General features: G+C 43.6%; 1 protein-coding gene across 1 annotated transcript; it reads left to right on the top strand.

The window, feature by feature from the left end:
- Nucleotides 1-420: 420 nt before the first annotated feature.
- On the top strand, nt 421-16258 carry DCAF7 (DDB1 and CUL4 associated factor 7). The gene is made up of 7 exons (XM_042839445.1): nt 421-764; nt 6521-6679; nt 7113-7224; nt 7613-7731; nt 8359-8568; nt 9134-9251; nt 9784-16258. The coding sequence occupies exons 1-7, from the start codon at nt 627-629 to the stop codon at nt 9954-9956; spliced, it is 1029 nt and encodes a 342-aa protein (XP_042695379.1). The 5' UTR covers nt 421-626; the 3' UTR covers nt 9957-16258.
- Nucleotides 16259-18932: the final 2674 nt, after the last annotated feature.

Here is an 18932-nt window from a genome sequence, read left to right as displayed (position 1 = left end):
GACAAACTCCCCTTAACTGCCTTGGGCTTAGGTTGACTGACACGGTTTCCGACCAATCGGATATTAGTAAGGGCTCAAGAACCCGCCTCGCGCCACTGCGACCCCCGGAAGCCAATGAGATGTCGAGAACGAGCGCGGCCTCCCTCTTGGGCGGGGTCGAAAGCAACGGTAGGTTATACAGGCAAGGAGGCGGGCCCTCCTTGGGATTGAAGGTCAAAAAAACCAATAAAAGACTGAATAGGGCCAAATGGACAAAAGAAGTAACCAACAGATGCTCGAAGTGCTAATTGACAAGCAACACAGCCAACCCACAAGCAGCGGGCGGGGCTACTCGCGTGGCTTCCGCTCCCGTTGTGTGAGGAGCCGAATCGCGAACGGCCTCCGCGCTTTTCTCGCCGTCTCCGGGGTCTGGAGCCCGGCCTGGGGGCGCGGCGCCGTGCTGCGGCCTCCCCCGCTCCCCGCCACCTCTCCGGCCTCGCTCCTCTTCCCCTCGGCCCTCCCCGCCATCCCGCTCTCCTCGGCCGGGCCCAGGGCTGCCCTCAGCCTCGCTCCGAGCTCAGCCCGCGCCCCATCTCTGCCGAGCCCGCTGCTCCCCTCAGCCCCGGCGGGGCCCCTTCGGCTGAGCCATGTCTCTGCACGGCAAGCGGAAGGAGATCTACAAATATGAGGCGCCTTGGACCGTATACGCCATGAACTGGAGCGTGCGGCCGGACAAGCGATTCCGTCTGGCGTTGGGCAGCTTCGTGGAGGAGTACAACAACAAGGTGGGGATCTTCCCGTCCGTGCCGAGGGCTGGGCGGGCCGCAGGGAGCTGTTGGAGGGGTTGGGATGGGGGGGGGGGGGCGGCCGGTGCTGCTCCTAACGCGAGTGTGTGCGGCTGTTATTCAGCGTGACAGAAAGCTCACGGCCTGGAGTGGAGTTTGCGCGTGTATCGGCTGTGTGGGACTCTGTTAGCAATGTTGTGCCCTTCTCGTGGTGCTTTCACGTGGAACTGGGGGTGCTGATTGATGCTTGGCTGAACACGAGCCGGCAACTTGCCCGGGTGGCCGAGAAGGCTGATGGCATCCTGGCCTGCATCTGGAACGGTGTTGCCAGCAGGAACAGGGAAGTAATCGTCCCCCTGTACTCAGCTCTGGTGAGGCTGCACCTTGAGTACTGTGTCCAGTTTTGGGCCCTTCGCTGCAAGAAAGACGTTGAGGCCCTGGAGCGGGTTCAAAGAAGGGCAACAGAGCTGTGAGGTGTCTGGAGCACAGGCCTTACGAGAAGTGGCTGAAGGAGCTGGGATTGTTCAGTCTGGAGAAGAGGAGGCTCAGGGGAGACCTCATTGCTCTCTATAACTACCTGAAGGGAGGTTGTAGTGAGCTGGAGGTCAGCTTCTTCTCTCATGTAACTAGTGATAGGACTGGAAGAAATGGCTTCAAGCTGCGTCAAGGAAGATTTAGGCTGGATGTTAGGAAATACTACTTTTCTGAAAGAGTGTTCAGGCACTGGAATGGGCTGCCCAGGAGGTGGTGGAGTCACCGACCCTGGAGGCATTCAAGGAATGGTTGGATTTTGTGTTGAGGGAAGTGGTTTAGTGAGAGCTGTTGGTGATGGGTGGATGGTTGGACTGGATGATCTTGAAGGTCTTTCCCAACCTTGGTGATTCTGTGATCCTGGAACGCTGTGTTTATAAGTCTATAAGCTGCTTTCACCGACTCCTCAGTGCCTTTGCTTTTCTCTGAGGAGATGATGAGGTTGTGTCTTCAGTGTTTCCCCACTAGATCTAAGCAGGGAGGATTACACTGCTCATCCCTTCAGACACCTGAGCCATCCTACCTCAGCAGCATGCACTCGTCTGTTGTGATGGATGTGCATGAATGGAGGAGAGATGAGGAGACAGACATGGCTGCAGAGCGTCCTGAAATCTGCGTGCAACTAACGGTGCTGCCAAAGTAGCTTTGTGTGTTTATATCGTGTGTGTTTTGCAGCTTTGTCAGGCTGCTTCATGGAGAAAATAGTTTCAAAAGTTGATGTTGGGGGTTGGGCTTCGTGGAGGGTGCATTGAGATGAGGTGATGGTCAAGCAAGGATGGTATTTCTTTCAGGAGTTTAATGAGTGCCCTTGCAGCAGCCCTGGATGTGATGCTCCCATGTGAGCCAATGGTCTGACTAGATGTGAATTGCTGGTGAGTGCTTTGTGGATCTGGGAAGGCTGCTTTCCAGACAGGTCTGAGCTTGCAAACTTATTTTCTGCAGTGTGTACTCTGAGAACCAGCAGTAACAACTTTCCAAACATTTTTTGGTTGTTGTTGAGAAGTGGTAGAGCTTGTTAATTAGGGGTATGTTTCTGTTGCATTTATATCCTTCTGTTTGGATGGTTCCCTGGGGGTTGCTCCCAGTTACAATGTGATCGGGTCTGCTTTTCATTTCAGGCTTCAAGTATAAAGGCAGTTGAGTCAGCAACGCTTTCTATTTCAAAAAACAACAGCAACAACAACACCCAAACCAAAAACTTCGCACTCACAGTTGCTTCAAATAGGAATTGTGTGGGACTGCGTAAGCTCCAGCTGTTTGTAAATGCTCCCCAGAGCTTCTCCTGGTCTCTGTGCTTCAGGAATAGCCGTTCTGTTGGCTTCAGTTCCATATAAGCCAAGTGTTATGAGATTTAATTAGTGTGTAAAGCAGGAAAGTAGTTGTATGAGAATGGGATGCCAGCCCGGATGCTGCTGCTGCTACAGAAGTGAAGATGTGTCATTAAAAATGGAAGTTGTACAATAAATACAGTGAAAGATGACCTTCGCTTTGCTGAGACGTTTTGCCACACCTCTGATAATTCAAAGAGAGAAGGGAGGGTTGCGTGGCCTTTTTGCTTTGATGTTTGTCACGGTGCTTTCAGTACAGTCTTCTTTACTTCTGTTTTATACTGCCAACTTCTGACATCAAAATACGCATAGAAGTGCAAGTGACACCAAGTGAAAGGAAAATGGAAGAGATAATGGAAGCTCTCTTCCACTTTAACTTTCTCTTTGTGTTTTGAAGGCTTTTGACAAGCTCCAAATGCCATTTCTGTTCTGCCACTGCAGTGTTTTGTTCTAAACAACTGACTTCTTTCCTTCCCCTGCTACACTAAAAACCAGTTCAGAATAGCAATTCTAGGTTTCTGAACATGTAACCGAATAGGTGGCTGCATCTCTCCCTCATTACCCTTCTGTGTGTTTGGGTTTTTTTTTAAGGTTCTTAGTGCATTAAATCTTTTCTAATTGTTGCAGCGGAATTCCTGGTTGTTTTTCTGTTCCTGTAGTAATTACCAGAGCCTGAAATACTTAAGGTTTCATACATAAAATGGCTGTTTACACCTCTGTTCTGGATGGATTCAGTTCCATCAGCTGCCAAGCCATGACTTACTGCTGCCCCCAGCTCCCAGACTCTTGGAACCTCTGTCAGCTCTCCCACTAACAAGCTGGATGGCACACAAGAAAGCTGATTGCTAAGATCTCTTTGAACCCCAGAGGAGTTTTGTTTCAGCTCCTACACCTGTGCTCATCAAATCACTGGTACAGAAAGAGAGATGACTTTGCTCCAGGGGAAAGGACTAAAATTATTCAGGCTAGGTTTTCCTGAGCTTCTTGAATCAGCAGACTGCTGTCAGGCTTCAGAATGCCTGATGGATCACAGGCATAACGGGAGGGAGCTGAGGTGTTCCGAAGTTCTGCTGGTAATGCTGCAGGATCCTGCAGGCTTTGTGTATCTGTAATGATCTGTGGCAAACAAGGAGAGGCTGATTTCAGGATCTGTCTGTAAGGCAAAGCTCTGCTTCAGGAGGAAGCGATACTGCGCACTGTTTGGAGCAGACTGCTGGGTTATGGCTGCATGCTGTCACCTTCTGCATCCTGCCTCCAATCAGAGAGCATCCAGTGTGGCACTTTGACCAGGGAGCTGTTGTTTTGGGCTTTTTTTTGTAAGGTTTAGGTTTGTTTAAAAAAAATAAATTGAATGTTGAAGATTAAATGGTATGGTGAGAGCTGTCTGATGGAACGAGGCCCTAAAATAATTATGAAATGTCATCTTTTGGATCACGTGGAGGAGTTTTTCAGAAGTTACCAAAAGCAGGTTAAAGGCACTTCTGTACTCATATGCAGTGTTGTAAATCAACCTCATGTTAATAAGGTTCCAGTTGCGATAGGAAAATCCACGTCCAGTCACAACCTATCTGGGTGTGTGGGAGAAACAGATAATTATGTAGCATTTCTGGCTGCTGTCACAGCATAACTGCGAAACCAGTGGAGATTGAAGACCCTCATTTTCCCACCAGAATGAGTTACAGGTAGATGTGGAAGGTTTGGATCCTGACTAACAGTTACTTTCCTCAGCCTTAGCTGGCCTAGACTTCAGGGACTGCTTGATGCTGAGCTGCCTGCAAACCTTGCCTTGCTTGCAGGAGGGACACACGGGGCTCTTGTATTATTAGCATCCTGAACACAGTTCCGTCTTTCCATCCCCCTGTGCTCAGGCTGCACAATGGGGTGGATAAGAGGGATTCTGTGCATGTTGTGTGTGATCAGACCGTTGATTATACTGAGCTAGGAAGGAATAGAACTGCTCAAGCAGTGTTTTCTGCTTCTGTCTCTGGGCAGAACGATGCCTCCTGCTCAGAATCAGCACAGGCTGCTGTCAGGTCTGACAATCAGCGTCAAACTGATCTTCAGCAGTTGCCAAGAGATCTTGTGTCACTTAGCAATTTTTATTCTCTAACCTGGCCTTGCATTAAAAACGTCAAAGATGCAAAGATGTTGGATTGCTGCATGGTCGTTGCTTTTTCTCCCTGTGAGGTTAAGCATGAATATGCAGTGCGTGTGTGTTTCAATTCACACCAGCTAAAGTGATTTCTCTGCTGCTTTACATTTGCTTTGGTTATGGCTGTGTAATACACTCACGTTGACTTGAAAACAGTGTAAGCAAAGGAAAAGAAATAATTGGAAATTGCTTGTCTTCTGATTCTGTCCTTGCCACCAGATTTTCTATGACCAAGGACAATTTGCTTCCTTTGTAAAATCTGCTTAGGGTTTCTGATCCCTAAAGGAGTTAGAAAGCTTTTTGTCAGTCACTTCAGAAGGCTGGGAGGCTCTTGGCGGGATCCTGTTGTAGTGTGAAGCATAATAAGGAGTTGCTGTAATGAAAAGAGCACAAGGCAGACATCCAGCTAAGCTTCTAAAAACAGCCTGTATGTTTTCTAGGGGTCACCACAGTGTGAGAGAGATGCATCTTCAGTTTGACAAGGGGAAGGTTGGCATGTATTAGGAGCATCTCTAAATGCACTGGCAACTGCTGATGTTACAGTGGAAGGTCTGCTGAAGGACTTGTGTTGGTGGATACGGTAGATTTCCAGACAAGTTTAAACATATGGTTTATTAACCATATTGCTTATGGGAGAATGTGTAGGAATTGTCCAGATAAACATCTTAGAATAAATCTGTTAAGCCACAGCCTCCAGGAGGAAGCCATGTGTGGAAAGTATTAGGAAGTTCCTACCACGAGCAGCTTACAAACTCACTGCAGTGAGTTGTCCTCTTTCTGTTTGTGTTTGGACAGCATGAAACACAGTGGGGCTTTCATCCTGCTTAGGTTTTGCAGTCACTGCTGGGGTAAACGTGTCCTCCCAGTCCGTATTGTTCTCTGAACCTTTCTGACATGTCAATATTTTTCTAATAACATCATGTCTGGACTTCAGGCATTACTTCAGGTGTTGTCATAACCAAGCAATGTGGAGATAGTTTCTTGTCTGCTCTGTCTTGCTTCACTTTCACAACTGGGTGTTATCTCATTATTCTGTTAAGAAAACAAACACCTAATTTGGAGATCAGCTACATAAAACCTGGCAGCAGACCTCCTTCCTTTGTCCTTCTCTCACAAAACACTGGAATAATTATGTAAACATTTTTCTCTTCGCCCTCCATTTGTCAAGTTTGAATTCTGTTTACTTTCTGATTTCGGAATGGAATTAATCTGTATTTTAGTTTTGTGCACTTGTGACAGAACGCGTTTGTTAATGTGCCATTGAAAGCAGCCTGGTAGCTCGCTGATGGTGCCTTGTTCAGTCTGTAGGGTTTTAGCCAAGAGCACGATGATATGAGCTTTAATTGTTGGCCATGGCTTGCCTGACTCTGAATCATCACTGTCAGCATCAGTTTGGTTAAAGGTGAGTTGGAATAATTCTTGAGCAGTTTATCATTTAAACAGGGCTTTGCAGTATGGAGAAGAGAAGGGTGGTCTTTAATCCTTTAAGAGATTGGATTTTGCTTCACTTAAGATCATCTCTTCAAAGCAAAGTGCTGTGGTGATTATGAGTATTCCACTTAGACTCCTAGCTGAGGCTTGTAGGCAGAGCTTTAAATATTCCTCATTCCACTGACATGATGGTCTTTTTTAATTATCCTTGATGTTACAAAAGGCGTCCCTCTGAAATGCACTCAGTCTTAACACTGTAATTATACACTATTATTTGGATAAAAATCCTTTCTTTTAAATACGGTTTTATACAGGTACAGCTTGTCGGTTTGGATGAGGAGAGTTCAGAGTTCATCTGCAGGAACACCTTTGATCACCCTTACCCCACCACAAAGCTCATGTGGATCCCAGACACCAAGGGAGTGTATCCAGACCTGCTGGCAACCAGTGGTGACTACCTGCGTGTGTGGAGAGTGAGTAAATCCAGTTCTGTGATTCTAAATTCTCCTTGGGAAATGGCAAACTGTGACATGAACTGTGTTGCACGTTGATCTCGTTTTCACTCGAAACCAGATGTTTCACTGTCTTTTCAGGATGTTTTGCACTTGCTGCAGTGTCAAAGTTAAGACATAAAATGAAGTCAGAGCACCTGATACCTTACTGTTGTTTCTTTTTAACCCAGTAATAATGTTACAAAATATGAAGGCTCCAGGAGCAACAGATCTGTGCTGACAGTTGCTGTTGGAATCACCTCAGTGAAAATAGGGGTGGTGATTGTTTTCCAGAGCTTTTAAGTTGTAAAGCTGGGAGGATAGAAACCTGGGATTAATACCTGGTGTGTTGGACGTGCAAGTGAACCAGTCATGTGATATTGCTATTTCAGTCAGGTGCTTTGCTTTTTTAAAGGTGGGTGAAACAGAAACCCGGCTGGAATGTTTGCTGAACAATAACAAGAACTCTGACTTCTGTGCTCCACTAACATCATTTGATTGGAATGAAGTGGATCCTTACCTCCTCGGTGAGTCTGACAAAGTGAAAAAGACACGCTCTTGAATCAAGTCTGGTGAAGTCCCAGTGTGATTGTGTTTGGTTTTTTGGTTTTAACTCGAGGCTTAAGGGGTGGAGAAGTTCATCCCAGAGCTGCATCTTCCACACAGATTGAGGTAGACATAAGCTATTTACACTCTATACCCATGTAATGTGAAAGACTGTATTAGCAGCTGAAAGGTTTGGGTGATTGAAATGCATGATAGACTGCTTGACATTCTTGATTTTAACTGTATGCTGTCCTTGTGGCTGTTTTGGTCTGTAGGTGTCAGAAACTATTGCTGCTTAGAGCATTAGTGTAACTTGCAGAATTGTGCTGGTTTGCTAATATTTTGCTAAAAGAAGTGCTTTTGTTTCAGGTACTTCCAGCATTGACACAACCTGCACTATTTGGGGTCTGGAGACAGGACAGGTTCTGGGAAGAGTGAATCTGGTCTCTGGCCACGTTAAGACCCAGCTTATTGCACATGACAAAGAGGTGATGGATATTTTTGGTTGTTTACATTGCACTTTATTTTCAAGCAGTAAAGGAACAGAACTTTTGTTTTCCCCTTTTTTTTCCTTGAGAAATCTGATCATTCAAAAATCTAATGGTCCAAAATTAAGATTTGAGTTTCACGTGCATTAATTATAGGTAAGATACAGTTTTAATATATTATGAACCAATTAAAGCCGTTCTATCAGCTATCAGAACTACTCTGCTCACTCATCATAGAACCTGGATTTGAGAATGTTTGTTCTACAAGGTTATGCTGCAGAATATTTCAGAAAAATGAGGTAAAACATCAAACTGGAGTTGTAATCAAATGCCTATCAAAGGCAATAAACATCTTACAGGATTCTTTCATTTTGACATAAAATCTGAGTCCAGAAAGTAAATATGTTCTGTTTCAGTGAATAATCCTGTAAAGGCATGACTCGTTCTTTCCCTTCCCTTTGGCAAATAACTGAAGAACTTGCCAGGAAACTCAAGTATTAAACAAAAACTGTTACAGTTGTAGTAACAATTTCTGCTGTCCGTATGGGAAATCCATTTAGCTGTGAATTAGGAGGCAGTGTGCTCACTAAACCCGGGCTGTATGTGTTCTGTTTTGGTGTTGAGCAGGTGTATGACATAGCATTCAGCCGTGCAGGTGGTGGGAGAGATATGTTTGCTTCGGTTGGTGCAGATGGCTCAGTGAGGATGTTTGACCTCCGTCACCTGGAGCATAGCACCATCATTTATGAGGACCCACAGCACCATCCATTGCTGCGTCTCTGCTGGAATAAGCAGGATCCCAACTATCTTGCCACGATGGCCATGGATGGCATGGAGGTAAGGCACTAGAAGGAACAAGGCAATTTGGGGGAGGTGGCTTGGTCATTTACACTTAGCTCTTAAAATGAGGGTGCAGTATCAGTAAGTGGAATATGAAAAGGGCCAATTCTTACTGCAGTCATTCCAGTAGGAGGCAGAGGTATGTTTGGCATTATAAACATGAAGGTCTCTGTGCCCCCTATATATTTCAGCCAGTTTTTGAGGGTTCTGTGAGCCAGTAGCAGCTTTCACATAAAATCGTAAGTGCAAGTATTTTAGTCTCCTTGTTCTTTCTCTAAGGCAGTGTACCTTAGATTTTTACCTGTGTGCTTGAGGGAAGCATGAGTCACTTTTTTTTTTTTCTTCATAACTCACAAGCCTTCTCCTATGTGAGGTCTGACTACTTTTGAAAGGCACACAACGTGCTGACCAGCTAGAAACTGTTCTTTGAGAACAGTGTGTGCTTGCCAAATGCATCCTTTAGGGAGGTATTTAAAGCCTTAGTTCAAAACTCTTTGTTTTCTGGATGGGATGAGGTGTGGAAATACAAGTTATTAACTTGGTTTGATTTTTGTTTCTGAAGGTTGTGATTCTAGATGTCAGAGTTCCCTGCACTCCTGTTGCCAGGTTAAACAACCACAGAGCATGTGTAAATGGAATTGCTTGGGCACCTCATTCTTCCTGCCACATTTGCACAGCAGGTAAGTGTGGAAAGAGATTCTTGATCAATCTCTCACTGTCTCTGCTGATGAATCTCTGGGAGTCTCTCATTACACTTTCAAAATCCTCTCTTCCCAAAATCTAAAGCAATTCTCATCCTGCCTTTTTGCTAAAGATTATTTGCAGTTTACAAGCACTCTGATACTGACTTGCTTAACACTTCTATGGGAATAGGCAGCTACAAGGGTTTATCGGGTGAAAGTAGTGAGCCTGGTGCCCTGACTGTGCATCTCCTTTGGCTAAGCTATTTTATTTCAGTGCTGCTCAACTTCTTTTGCAATTTAATTCCTAAATGTTTGCACTTTGAGTTCCACCAGTTGTGTTTTTAACTTTGTCCTGGGTGAAGATGTGTACAAGTTCTTCTTGGAGCTCTATCACTGTATCTGTCACACTTTCTTATCTGAAGTACAAGGGCTGTATTCAAGCTAGCTTTTTCCTGCACCCCTTTTAGTAGCCATGTGTGGACGTTTGGTTGTACGCTGGTCCCACTTAGGACTTCATTTTCTTTTGTAGCTGATGACCATCAGGCTCTCATCTGGGACATCCAGCAAATGCCTCGTGCCATTGAGGACCCTATCTTGGCCTATACAGCAGAGGGAGAAATCAACAATGTACAGTGGGCATCAACTCAGCCAGACTGGATAGCTATCTGCTACAACAACTGCCTGGAAATTTTGAGAGTGTAACACTGCTGCTTCATGCCTAACTGAGGCAGGGCTGTGTAATTTCCCCACCCCTCTAAAGTAAGAACAACACAAGTCAAGTGGCCAGTATCTGTTGTTGCTTTGCATCTACTGTTCCAAGAAACTGTTACAAGAATCAATGGCAGGTGTCTTCTGTCTCTCCAAGACTCCAGAATGCAGAGACACGCTGAGCCTCTTGGACCTTTCGGGTTCTGGTTTTCTTTTTTTTTTGTTTTGTTTTGTTTTTCCTGCAGTTAAAGTTCTGTATATTTGTTTGTTGACTGTGTTAATAAGCTTGCAGGCTTTAAGTTGCTGCGTGTGTCCAGGTGTTTGTCAGCTAGCAGGGCGGCACATCGAGCTGGTTTAATAGATGCAAGTGCAAAACAAGGTGGGGAAAAAGATGGTAATGTTAACAGCCACCTTGGCAGGAATCTTTGTCATTCCTGTTGTTGCTGCCTCTAAACTGTTTAAACATTTGTATGTTTTTTATATATTGGGCTAACTTTCTATTGAGTAAGGCTTTTCTCCCGAATTCTTACTTTTGATATGTGATCCACTTCCATATACCCAAAGCAGGATATCTTTGTTGATACAAATCACAGTAACACTGCAGGCTCCCTGGCAGTAAAGGCCTGCCAGAACTAACTGTTGCCTTGGCTCTCAATACCTGGTTACCTGGTGCTGTGAAGTACAAGTACTTGTTGCACAATTTCTTTACACTTTTCTGATGCTAGAGGCAATTGCTACTATGGTAGGCCTTATTTTTAAATTATAACTGAATTTACTGTGTGTCTCCTGCAGTTGTGTTAGCTAACAACGGTAATGGGTTTCAGACAGAAGGTATTTGCATGACTTGAGCTCCCTCTGAGGGAAATGACTTCAGAAAAAAAATGTTATTTGTAATAATGGACTCTGGACTGACGTTTCCAATGAAATGATTTCACCTTAGAGGGCTTACCATCTGAACCAAAATAAAATGGTTTCACACTTTGTAGCTTGCTTGATTGGCAAATAATACGAGCAAGATCTTGTGGTTAACCTGTACCATGGAGCTTCTTTGCATTTGTTCTGTGTTCTGGGAGTTCTTGAAAGGAGTGCACTGTTTTCCTAAATGTATTTGCTTTGTACTGTCAGGTCTTGTTGAATGAGCGAGATGAGTTGGAAGAACTCATCCACTAAGCAGATGAAAGCTGTTTCTCTGAAAGAAATAATTCTCTAATGTAATGCTCAGAAGACAGATTTCAAGTGAAAGAAACAGTGCCACAGAGGCCGTAGTTTGGTGCTTGTCATCCTTGTGGCTCTTTGAGATGCATCCAGGGGCGTCTGTTTCTGTTTCAAATAGTGGGATGCTCCACAGTAATAGGGTGCAATCAGAGCTGAGTGGATTAGACAAGCTAAAAATCCTTACTAAAGTCTTAATGTAACACAGGTGTTGAGATAAAAGCTCCACAGTACTCTTCCAATGAAGACATGACAGCTGTAGCTGGGCCCTGGGAGCACACCAGCTGAGTTTTGATGGAAATGTCAGAAACAATCAGCGTTGTCTTTCTACCTGATGTACATTCACCTACAACTGCAGAGCAAAGTTGTGTGTTGTCAGCTTGTGTGGGGAAGGCAAGTTAGGAAAAGGGATTGCAGGGAGACAGCAAAGCTGAAGTGGAAAGCACTGTCCAATACAGAATGGACTCTGGAAAGTTGTGTTGTCCTGGACATAAGAATGTTCTTGCATAGATGACTTCTTGACATGGAGCTTAGAAAAGCACTGCCTTGCAAATCTGCTTGCAGTTCGTTAAAGGCAGTGTTACTGCATCACCTCTTCTGACATCAGAGCCAAGGACTCCTAGCAGTTTAAGCTCATGTTTTGTCAGTGGCATCCTCTGTTCAGCTGTGGGATTTTTGACAGCAGGTTTCATTTGGTTTGGCAGTCAGTTTTCATGATGCTGAGAGTAGGGTGTTCCACAGGCAACTTGATCTAGATGTCAGAGCAGTATTAGCCAAGGAGCTGGGTTATAACTTTTACAGTAGCATTTCACTGTAAATTGTAAAATACTTACTCAGAATTAAGTGAAAATTAGGGTTTTCTTAACAACAACCTATAATTACATTCACAGCTATAGAAGCTATTAAAAATACATCCCCTGACTTACAATGTAGTGTTTAGTTATGAACAGTAGGCATAAAGTCCTGTGTCACTGAGAGAGATTCTAACTTTGGCTTGGAGTGTAAGCTTAATTGTTACTAGACAAGCTCTCAATTTGATTTGTGGATTGGGGAAGGATGGGAACTACCAGAAGTCCTCTTCATGTTTCAAAGTCTCACCCTTGCATGGGTGGCATGAGTTAAAAGAGACGAACATGCCTGCAGCTTGGCAGCAGCTTTGTTTTAAACAACTGTAGAATTGTTCTTTAAAAAAGATATAAGCTAATTCAGTTGAAAATCGAGCGGCTAAAAGATTCCACAGGCTGTACTTAATGGCAAACAGTCTGTTCCTCAAGGAATAGAATCTGTTGTGCTGTGATGGTAGGAAGTGCATGCATGGAAGGGCTGATCACCAAATATCCAGGTACCTTTTGCTAACGTTAGAGAACTACTGTCCTGCTGTGAACCCAACGAGTGTCAGTCCCTCCATTCATGAAACTGATTGAAGTTCACTCGTGGAATTGAGTTCTCATTCCAAACTACTCAAAGGCAAGTGAAGGAATTTTGTAGACTCCACGGGATTCTAAATAAAGCATGTATCCTGTTTGTTTAGCCAGTTGATCTGCCTCCTAGATCTGTAACATGTTGCTTTGGGCATCATCTGTTGTCATTCTTCATATGAAATTACATTTGAAATCACTGGAGGCTGTTTTGGAGCAGGGAAACGCTGCTTAAAATAGCTGCTTTTCAGAGAAGTCGCTTGGAAGGTTAATGACTGAAAAGATAAGAAAATCCTCATGGGTGAGATGTTCTCTAGTGGAAATGGCACTTCATAAAGAGAGGAAGTGAGAGACTTGGATGCCCTTCTGCCAGCACCTGCTGACACAGTGGCAGCAAGCTGACTGTCTGCTTGCTGGTTCAAGTTGATTTGCAAGGTAAAATAAAACCTTGAGATTTGTCACTGTAGCCTGCGAGTCAGAAGATACAGTGTAGCTCATTTTATTGGCTTAACGTTCAGTTCTGTTAGTAAGAAACCCCCATAAGCATTACTTTTTTTTTTCCGAAGTTCACACATAACAATGTTTCCGTGTTTGATCTTTATTATTTTGTGCTCGCAGGATGCAGAGCAACTGCTTTCAACTGCCTCATATCCCCTGAGTGTGGATTGACACCAAGGGAGGAGTCTGAGCGTCAGTGAGGTTAGAAAAACAGAAAATTGCTGTTGTTGGTCCAGATATGATTTTGATACTTGTACAGAAATGTCACTTTTCTCTGCCTTCATAGTTCGTAGCACTTCGGTTGATTGATTCCAGATATGCTGTTGTCTGGTCGCTGTGTTCTGTTGAAGCCAAGCTTTCCGTAGGTTTCTACTGTTGTGTGGGCAGCTGGTTGTGAGTGTATTGGCTCTCAGTCAGGAGATATCAGTCATGTGGTGCCTCATTACTGAGGCTGAAAACCTACAGAAAAGAAGATGGATGTGAATTAGTGTTGTCGTATGCAAACTCTTCATTGTCAGAATGGCCTGTGGTCGGTTGCATCTACCGGACTTGTACTTCTGTGTGCAGGGATTTAAAAGGCAAGGATTTGAGTGCTTTGACAATCTATTTAGAAAGGAAACGGTGGTTTCAGAGAGTGATATGAAAGGAGACTGTTAATACAAGTTGTTCCTTGTGGAACCTTGAAATGTACTTAAAAGGGGAGGCATTGCCTCTCATAAGTCAAAGTTAATGATCCTTTCAAAACTTAGCTGTAATTACTCTCCTGAATGTTCTAGATAATACTGAAAAGATCTATTTTTGCCTGGTGTCGCAGTGAGAAAGCTGCATCAGTCTCAACTACAGATCACTGCCTACCAGGGATGAGGTGAGGGGAGTCCAATATTTTGGAATTCGCAGATGCTCTTGTGCTTGTTTTAAATGTAAATTAAAAAGCTGAGTGTGTCTGTTTTGTTCTCTTGCAGATGGCACTTTAACAAGTATATTTTTGGTAAGATTAGGAGGAGAGTCATCTTTTCCTCAGTCTTTTTATGGTAGCCGTTTGTGTTTTGTATGAAATGTTAAATACAACAGTCACTGCAATCCTTAACTGGCTATGGCTGTCAGTATCTAGTGGACCCTTATCTGTTTCTCCTAAACACCAATACCATGAGCATTGACAATACTGTTAATGTTAAAGTGAGGCTCTCTAGTTAGAGAACGGCACAACCTTACGAGGTCAACTTGTATTTTAGTGCTGTTTGTCACCTTTTTGCTTTGTTTAGGAACTTGGCAGTGTCTGGAAATCCTTGGGTTTGAACATGATGGCAGTAGGGGCAGATTAGTCGTGTGCAGATGTAAATGGATTCTTCAGATGACATTTTTAGGATTGAACAACTCCTGCTGATGGTAAATTGATACAACCTGGATCCTTGAGCCTGGTGGTTCCCTGTGTTTCAAGGTGTTGTGACTCTTTCAGAACATCCTTAGGAGGATCAGTGATAACAGAGGTAAGCTATTAGCTCAGTACATTGCAGAAGTTATGGTTCCATCAAAATACTGAAATGCTTTGTCTTCCCTTTGCTGGTTGGCAAAATGGTCCAGGCTGTGTTATCCAGTCAGCTAATAAGGTTATCTCTGGTACATGCTGACTGCTTTCTACTTTCAGACCAATATTCCAGAGCAGGACTGTACTTACCTTACAGCAGATGTTTCAAATGAGGTTTTCAAAACCTGTCCTGGAATGGGCAAGATACCGTGGGTTGTGGTCCCTGTTTCTCTTGACCTTAGCAGAGGTCAAGGTTTATTTGTACGTGGCACTTACAGAGCACTTTCTTATGCTTAGAGAGGCAGCTGTATTGTCCCCTGCTTACCGGAGAAGAGTCAGGTTTTATTGTTGAGGATATGGAGTGCAGTGTGGGCCCCTGACTTCTATCAGGAAAAGATCCCCAGAACTTCTCGTCAGCACCATTCACCACCAGCACTAAAAAGCAGGAATCATTAAAAATGCACCTGAACACCAGTAGCAAAATGCTCATCCAGCAATTCGTGGCAGATTCCAGAGGCAAAGGCATTTGTGAAACTTGCTGACTGCTGTCTAGTTTCAGAAGATAACTTCAAGTATCTTGGTGACCTTTTGTGCAGCCTTTGGCACTCAGCATCAAGCTAGACTCTTCATACTCATAATTTAAAAAAGGAAAATCCATTGGCTTCCATCGAGTTCATCCTTCTTCAGTAAATCTAACAAAGGTTATTTCCTGAAAATATTGCTGCCCAAGGTAGCTGCAAGCCCGTGGTGCAGCCACAAGTCAGCATCCCTTGGAGTTTGCTTTCCTGGTAGTGAAATGTGGGACTCTCAGGTCTCTATTGGAAGCAATGGTTGGGTCTGTCAAACCTGAACAAAGGCAGAAACGCGAGAAACCAGTGGCTGAAAGAGTCATGGTGCAGCTGTGAGGCAATGCATTGCTTTTTTTTGACAACCTGATGAACACGAATTATGAAATTTACTATTTAAAAATAACTTTTTTTTTTTTTTTTTTTTTAAACTTGGGTTGCTAGCAGTGTAAAATGTAATTTAAATCTGTTGCGCCGAAGCATTTTTGTTACCAGTAGTCAGTAGGAGATGTTTACTTTTGTGTGTTTTTTCCCTCCTGCTCTTTCCATTCACAGTCCTGTTGTGGTAATTTCCTGAAGGTGTAATCTTTGTAGCATGATTGTACAAACATTCATATGAAATTCCTGACTTGTTCTCACTAAAATATGCTGAAGCAATAGTAGTTTTATTTCTGTCCTTCTTTTCTCCCCTTCCACGTTGAGATTTGCGACTTTGCTCCTATGCTGTCCTAGAGGAATCCTAGTATCCTGCTATCCAACAGACATATGTTGTTGACATGGATAACTGCAGTGTCTCTACTCCCTTTATTTTTATGGAGAAAATACAAAAGGTTTTGTTACAATGGATTTTAACACCTGCATCATGGAACCACGTTGTGGAAACTCTGTAAATTTTAAGGCAATTTTCTGAAATCGCTTGAAAGTGGAATGTTGCACCCTTTTATGCTATTTCCTGCTTCCTATGTAGTTTTACTCAGATTTTTTAACCTTCTTTCTAAGTTCCAGCCTCCTGTGTATTAGGTACAGTATTTTCTGCCTTTCATACTTTGTAATAAAAATGGAACATTTGTAGATTGACTGCAGTTCACTGTGTGGTGAGTTACAACTGGGACCCGTGGGGCAAGCAGGGAGGTACTTCCACAGGAGACATGGAGCCTATTTCAAAGACATTGCTGAGAAGGTAGGGTGACTCCTTTCTCTTGTCTCCGTGTTACAGAACTGGTGCCACTTTATATAACTTTATCCTACCAGCACCCCAACTAACTTGCTTATTCCAGCTACTCTTGAATTAGGGGTTACTCCAAATAATTATGTTGTTAGGATGCCAGTCGCGAAAGAACTGGTGAAGAATGGCTAATAATAAAAATATGCCCACATTTACTTTCAAAAACCAAATTGCCACATGTTGCCCATACACTAGCATTGTCCATGTCGTGTTCTCTAACTTCCTTGTATAGTAATTCTCCCCTGCAGAAAAAAATGGTAATTATCTGTCCTCGTGTGTTTTTGTGTTTGAGATGATTGGAAGAGGGATTTTCTAATACAAATAATTGGTCTCTAAGGCTTTCTGAAAATGAGCAAATTAAAGACAAAGCAATTAGGCTCTTATTTAGCTTCTAAGTCTCTCTTGTGTGTGGGTGACCTCTGTTAAAGGGTGTTTTCTATACAGGCTGTTGTCGTTGCTAGAGCTGGGATCTAGAAGGGGAGCAGTGTAGCAGAACTCAACATTCTTACCTTAGAGCTGGGTGAACAGGACTGATGGCTTCAGTAAGTATTTAGATTAACTCTGGTTCAGCCACGCTGTTGTCTGACATCTAATGTACTGTCAGAATCTTCTCTAATTCTTTGTGTACTGGTTTTGAAACAAAAGCTTTTTACGCTTCGTGGCCACAATGGAAAGAGTTGCCTGCGAAGATGCTGTGCTGTTTTATAAGCTATATATGGACTTTAACTAATCCATATTTGGATAAGATGCTTTCCTTCGAAGAATTGTTTGTCTTTGCCCTAGAAATGTATTTACAAAATCCTTGATCTGTTTCATGGAGAATTCTGAAGCACAGATACAAAGAAATTTTCTCCGCTTCCACTCCAGTGGATGAAAGCAAAGCAATTAAGTTGCTGTGTGCCAAATTCCAGCTTCTGTTTTCAATTCTGAGATGCGCTGCATCAGCTTCCCATTTGGGAAAATGTGTCCTCCTTGCTGTAGAGGTAAATAACAGTGTGCATTCAAATGGTGTCACGCTTGCATCTGCTTGAAATCCGTTTGAGTTTGTGCAGTGACCTCAAGCAACAAATATTTAATGCCAGAGTTCAAAGATGCTAAGCAATACCTGTTGTATTTTTGGTAACTGTAAGCTGACAAAAAAAAATCCCCATCTCTGTATGGGAGTAACTAAAGCAGGAAAGGAGCCTGCGCTGTAAATCCAAATCGCTGCTCATTTTTTTTTATTTTTCTTTAACTTTCTTAAAGTCAAATTTAAGTCTGTCCTTTCTGTTCAGCATAAACGTTTTGAATTTCTCCTTATCCAGTATGGGCCTTTGGGAAATGCAACAACTGTACCATCAGTGACTGCAGGGCATCCTCCAACACTGGGAACTCAACCTGTCTTTCTCATTTGGTGATCATCTACCTGCCATGTTGTTGTCACTGATTTGCCATCTTTTCCCTTCATTAGGAGCAGCAGGCTGCTTAAAGGTGTCAGCTGGTTAGGATGTGGAGGCTAACTCAGCAGTAACCACACAGATCCACCCGTTCCTATAGACGCACTCTCTCTTCAGTGATGAAGACTAGAAGTCTATAAAATACAGCTGGAAGCAACCAGTTTGGGTGCTAATGAAGTCCTGTGGGAAGGACTGCTGACGACTTTTGCAAATTGGGCATACGAGTACAAAAATTCAGGAGCTGGTAGAAGATGAGAGAAACAGACTGCTTGTCAGAGTAGCAAAGGAAGTGTCATTAAGTCCTGGGAGGAATATGTGTGGAGATGAAATAACGAGGTTCTCTTCCCCAAGGAACAACAACATCTGGCATGGCTGGCTGACTTGCTGTGTGACCCTGGGCACGGTGCAGCTGTTAAGAGCTGTAAGTAAAAAGCACTTAATTAATCAGTGATCAGTAAGTGCCTTGAAAATACTTGAAAATTAAAGATGTCCTCAACAGTAACAGAATAGTTATAGTAGAGTGCGACTATAACAAGGCTGTGCTTTAATCTCGTGTGGTTTTTCTTTTTTTGTGCTGCTCCTTTTGTGGCCCAGGTTGCCGGTTCAGAAGCAAGCCATCATCTAAAAGCATGTCATATTTCTAACATCCTTCCCCCTCTTCCTTCCCTTCAGTTTTGCTCGCTCCACGAGGAGGAGAATGTCTCCTATTTTTTAACCAGACAGCTTCAGAGCCCCCTCTGCTGGAGTGCTGGCAGCAGGAGGACAGACAGCGTGGCCAGCAGAGCAGGACAGGTACCAGCTGCTCTTCGGGGCTGGGGAACAGCAGGCGTGCTTCTTAAGGATGAGTTTCATGTAGTTGATGTGCTGTACTGGAGGTGAGATCTGCCCAGTTCACGTTGTCTCACTGTCCTGAAGCTGGATTGCAACGTTGGTTCTGTTAGTTTTCCATTGGTACTGTAGTCAGGATTTTCAAAATGTTGAGAACACCCAGGAGAGCATTAACAAAACAAGAACTGCCTGGAACCAGTGAGGTGATTCTTCTCAGAATTTCAGAATGCTTTTCTGCATCATCTGAAGACTTATAAAGTTG

This window comes from Centrocercus urophasianus, unplaced genomic scaffold (assembly GCF_019232065.1).
Source record: "Centrocercus urophasianus isolate 14NV4802_14NV808 unplaced genomic scaffold, USGS_Curo_1.0 seq_922, whole genome shotgun sequence".
Lineage (NCBI taxonomy): Eukaryota > Metazoa > Chordata > Aves > Galliformes > Phasianidae > Centrocercus > Centrocercus urophasianus.
This window is presented reverse-complemented; position numbering and strand designations above follow the sequence as displayed.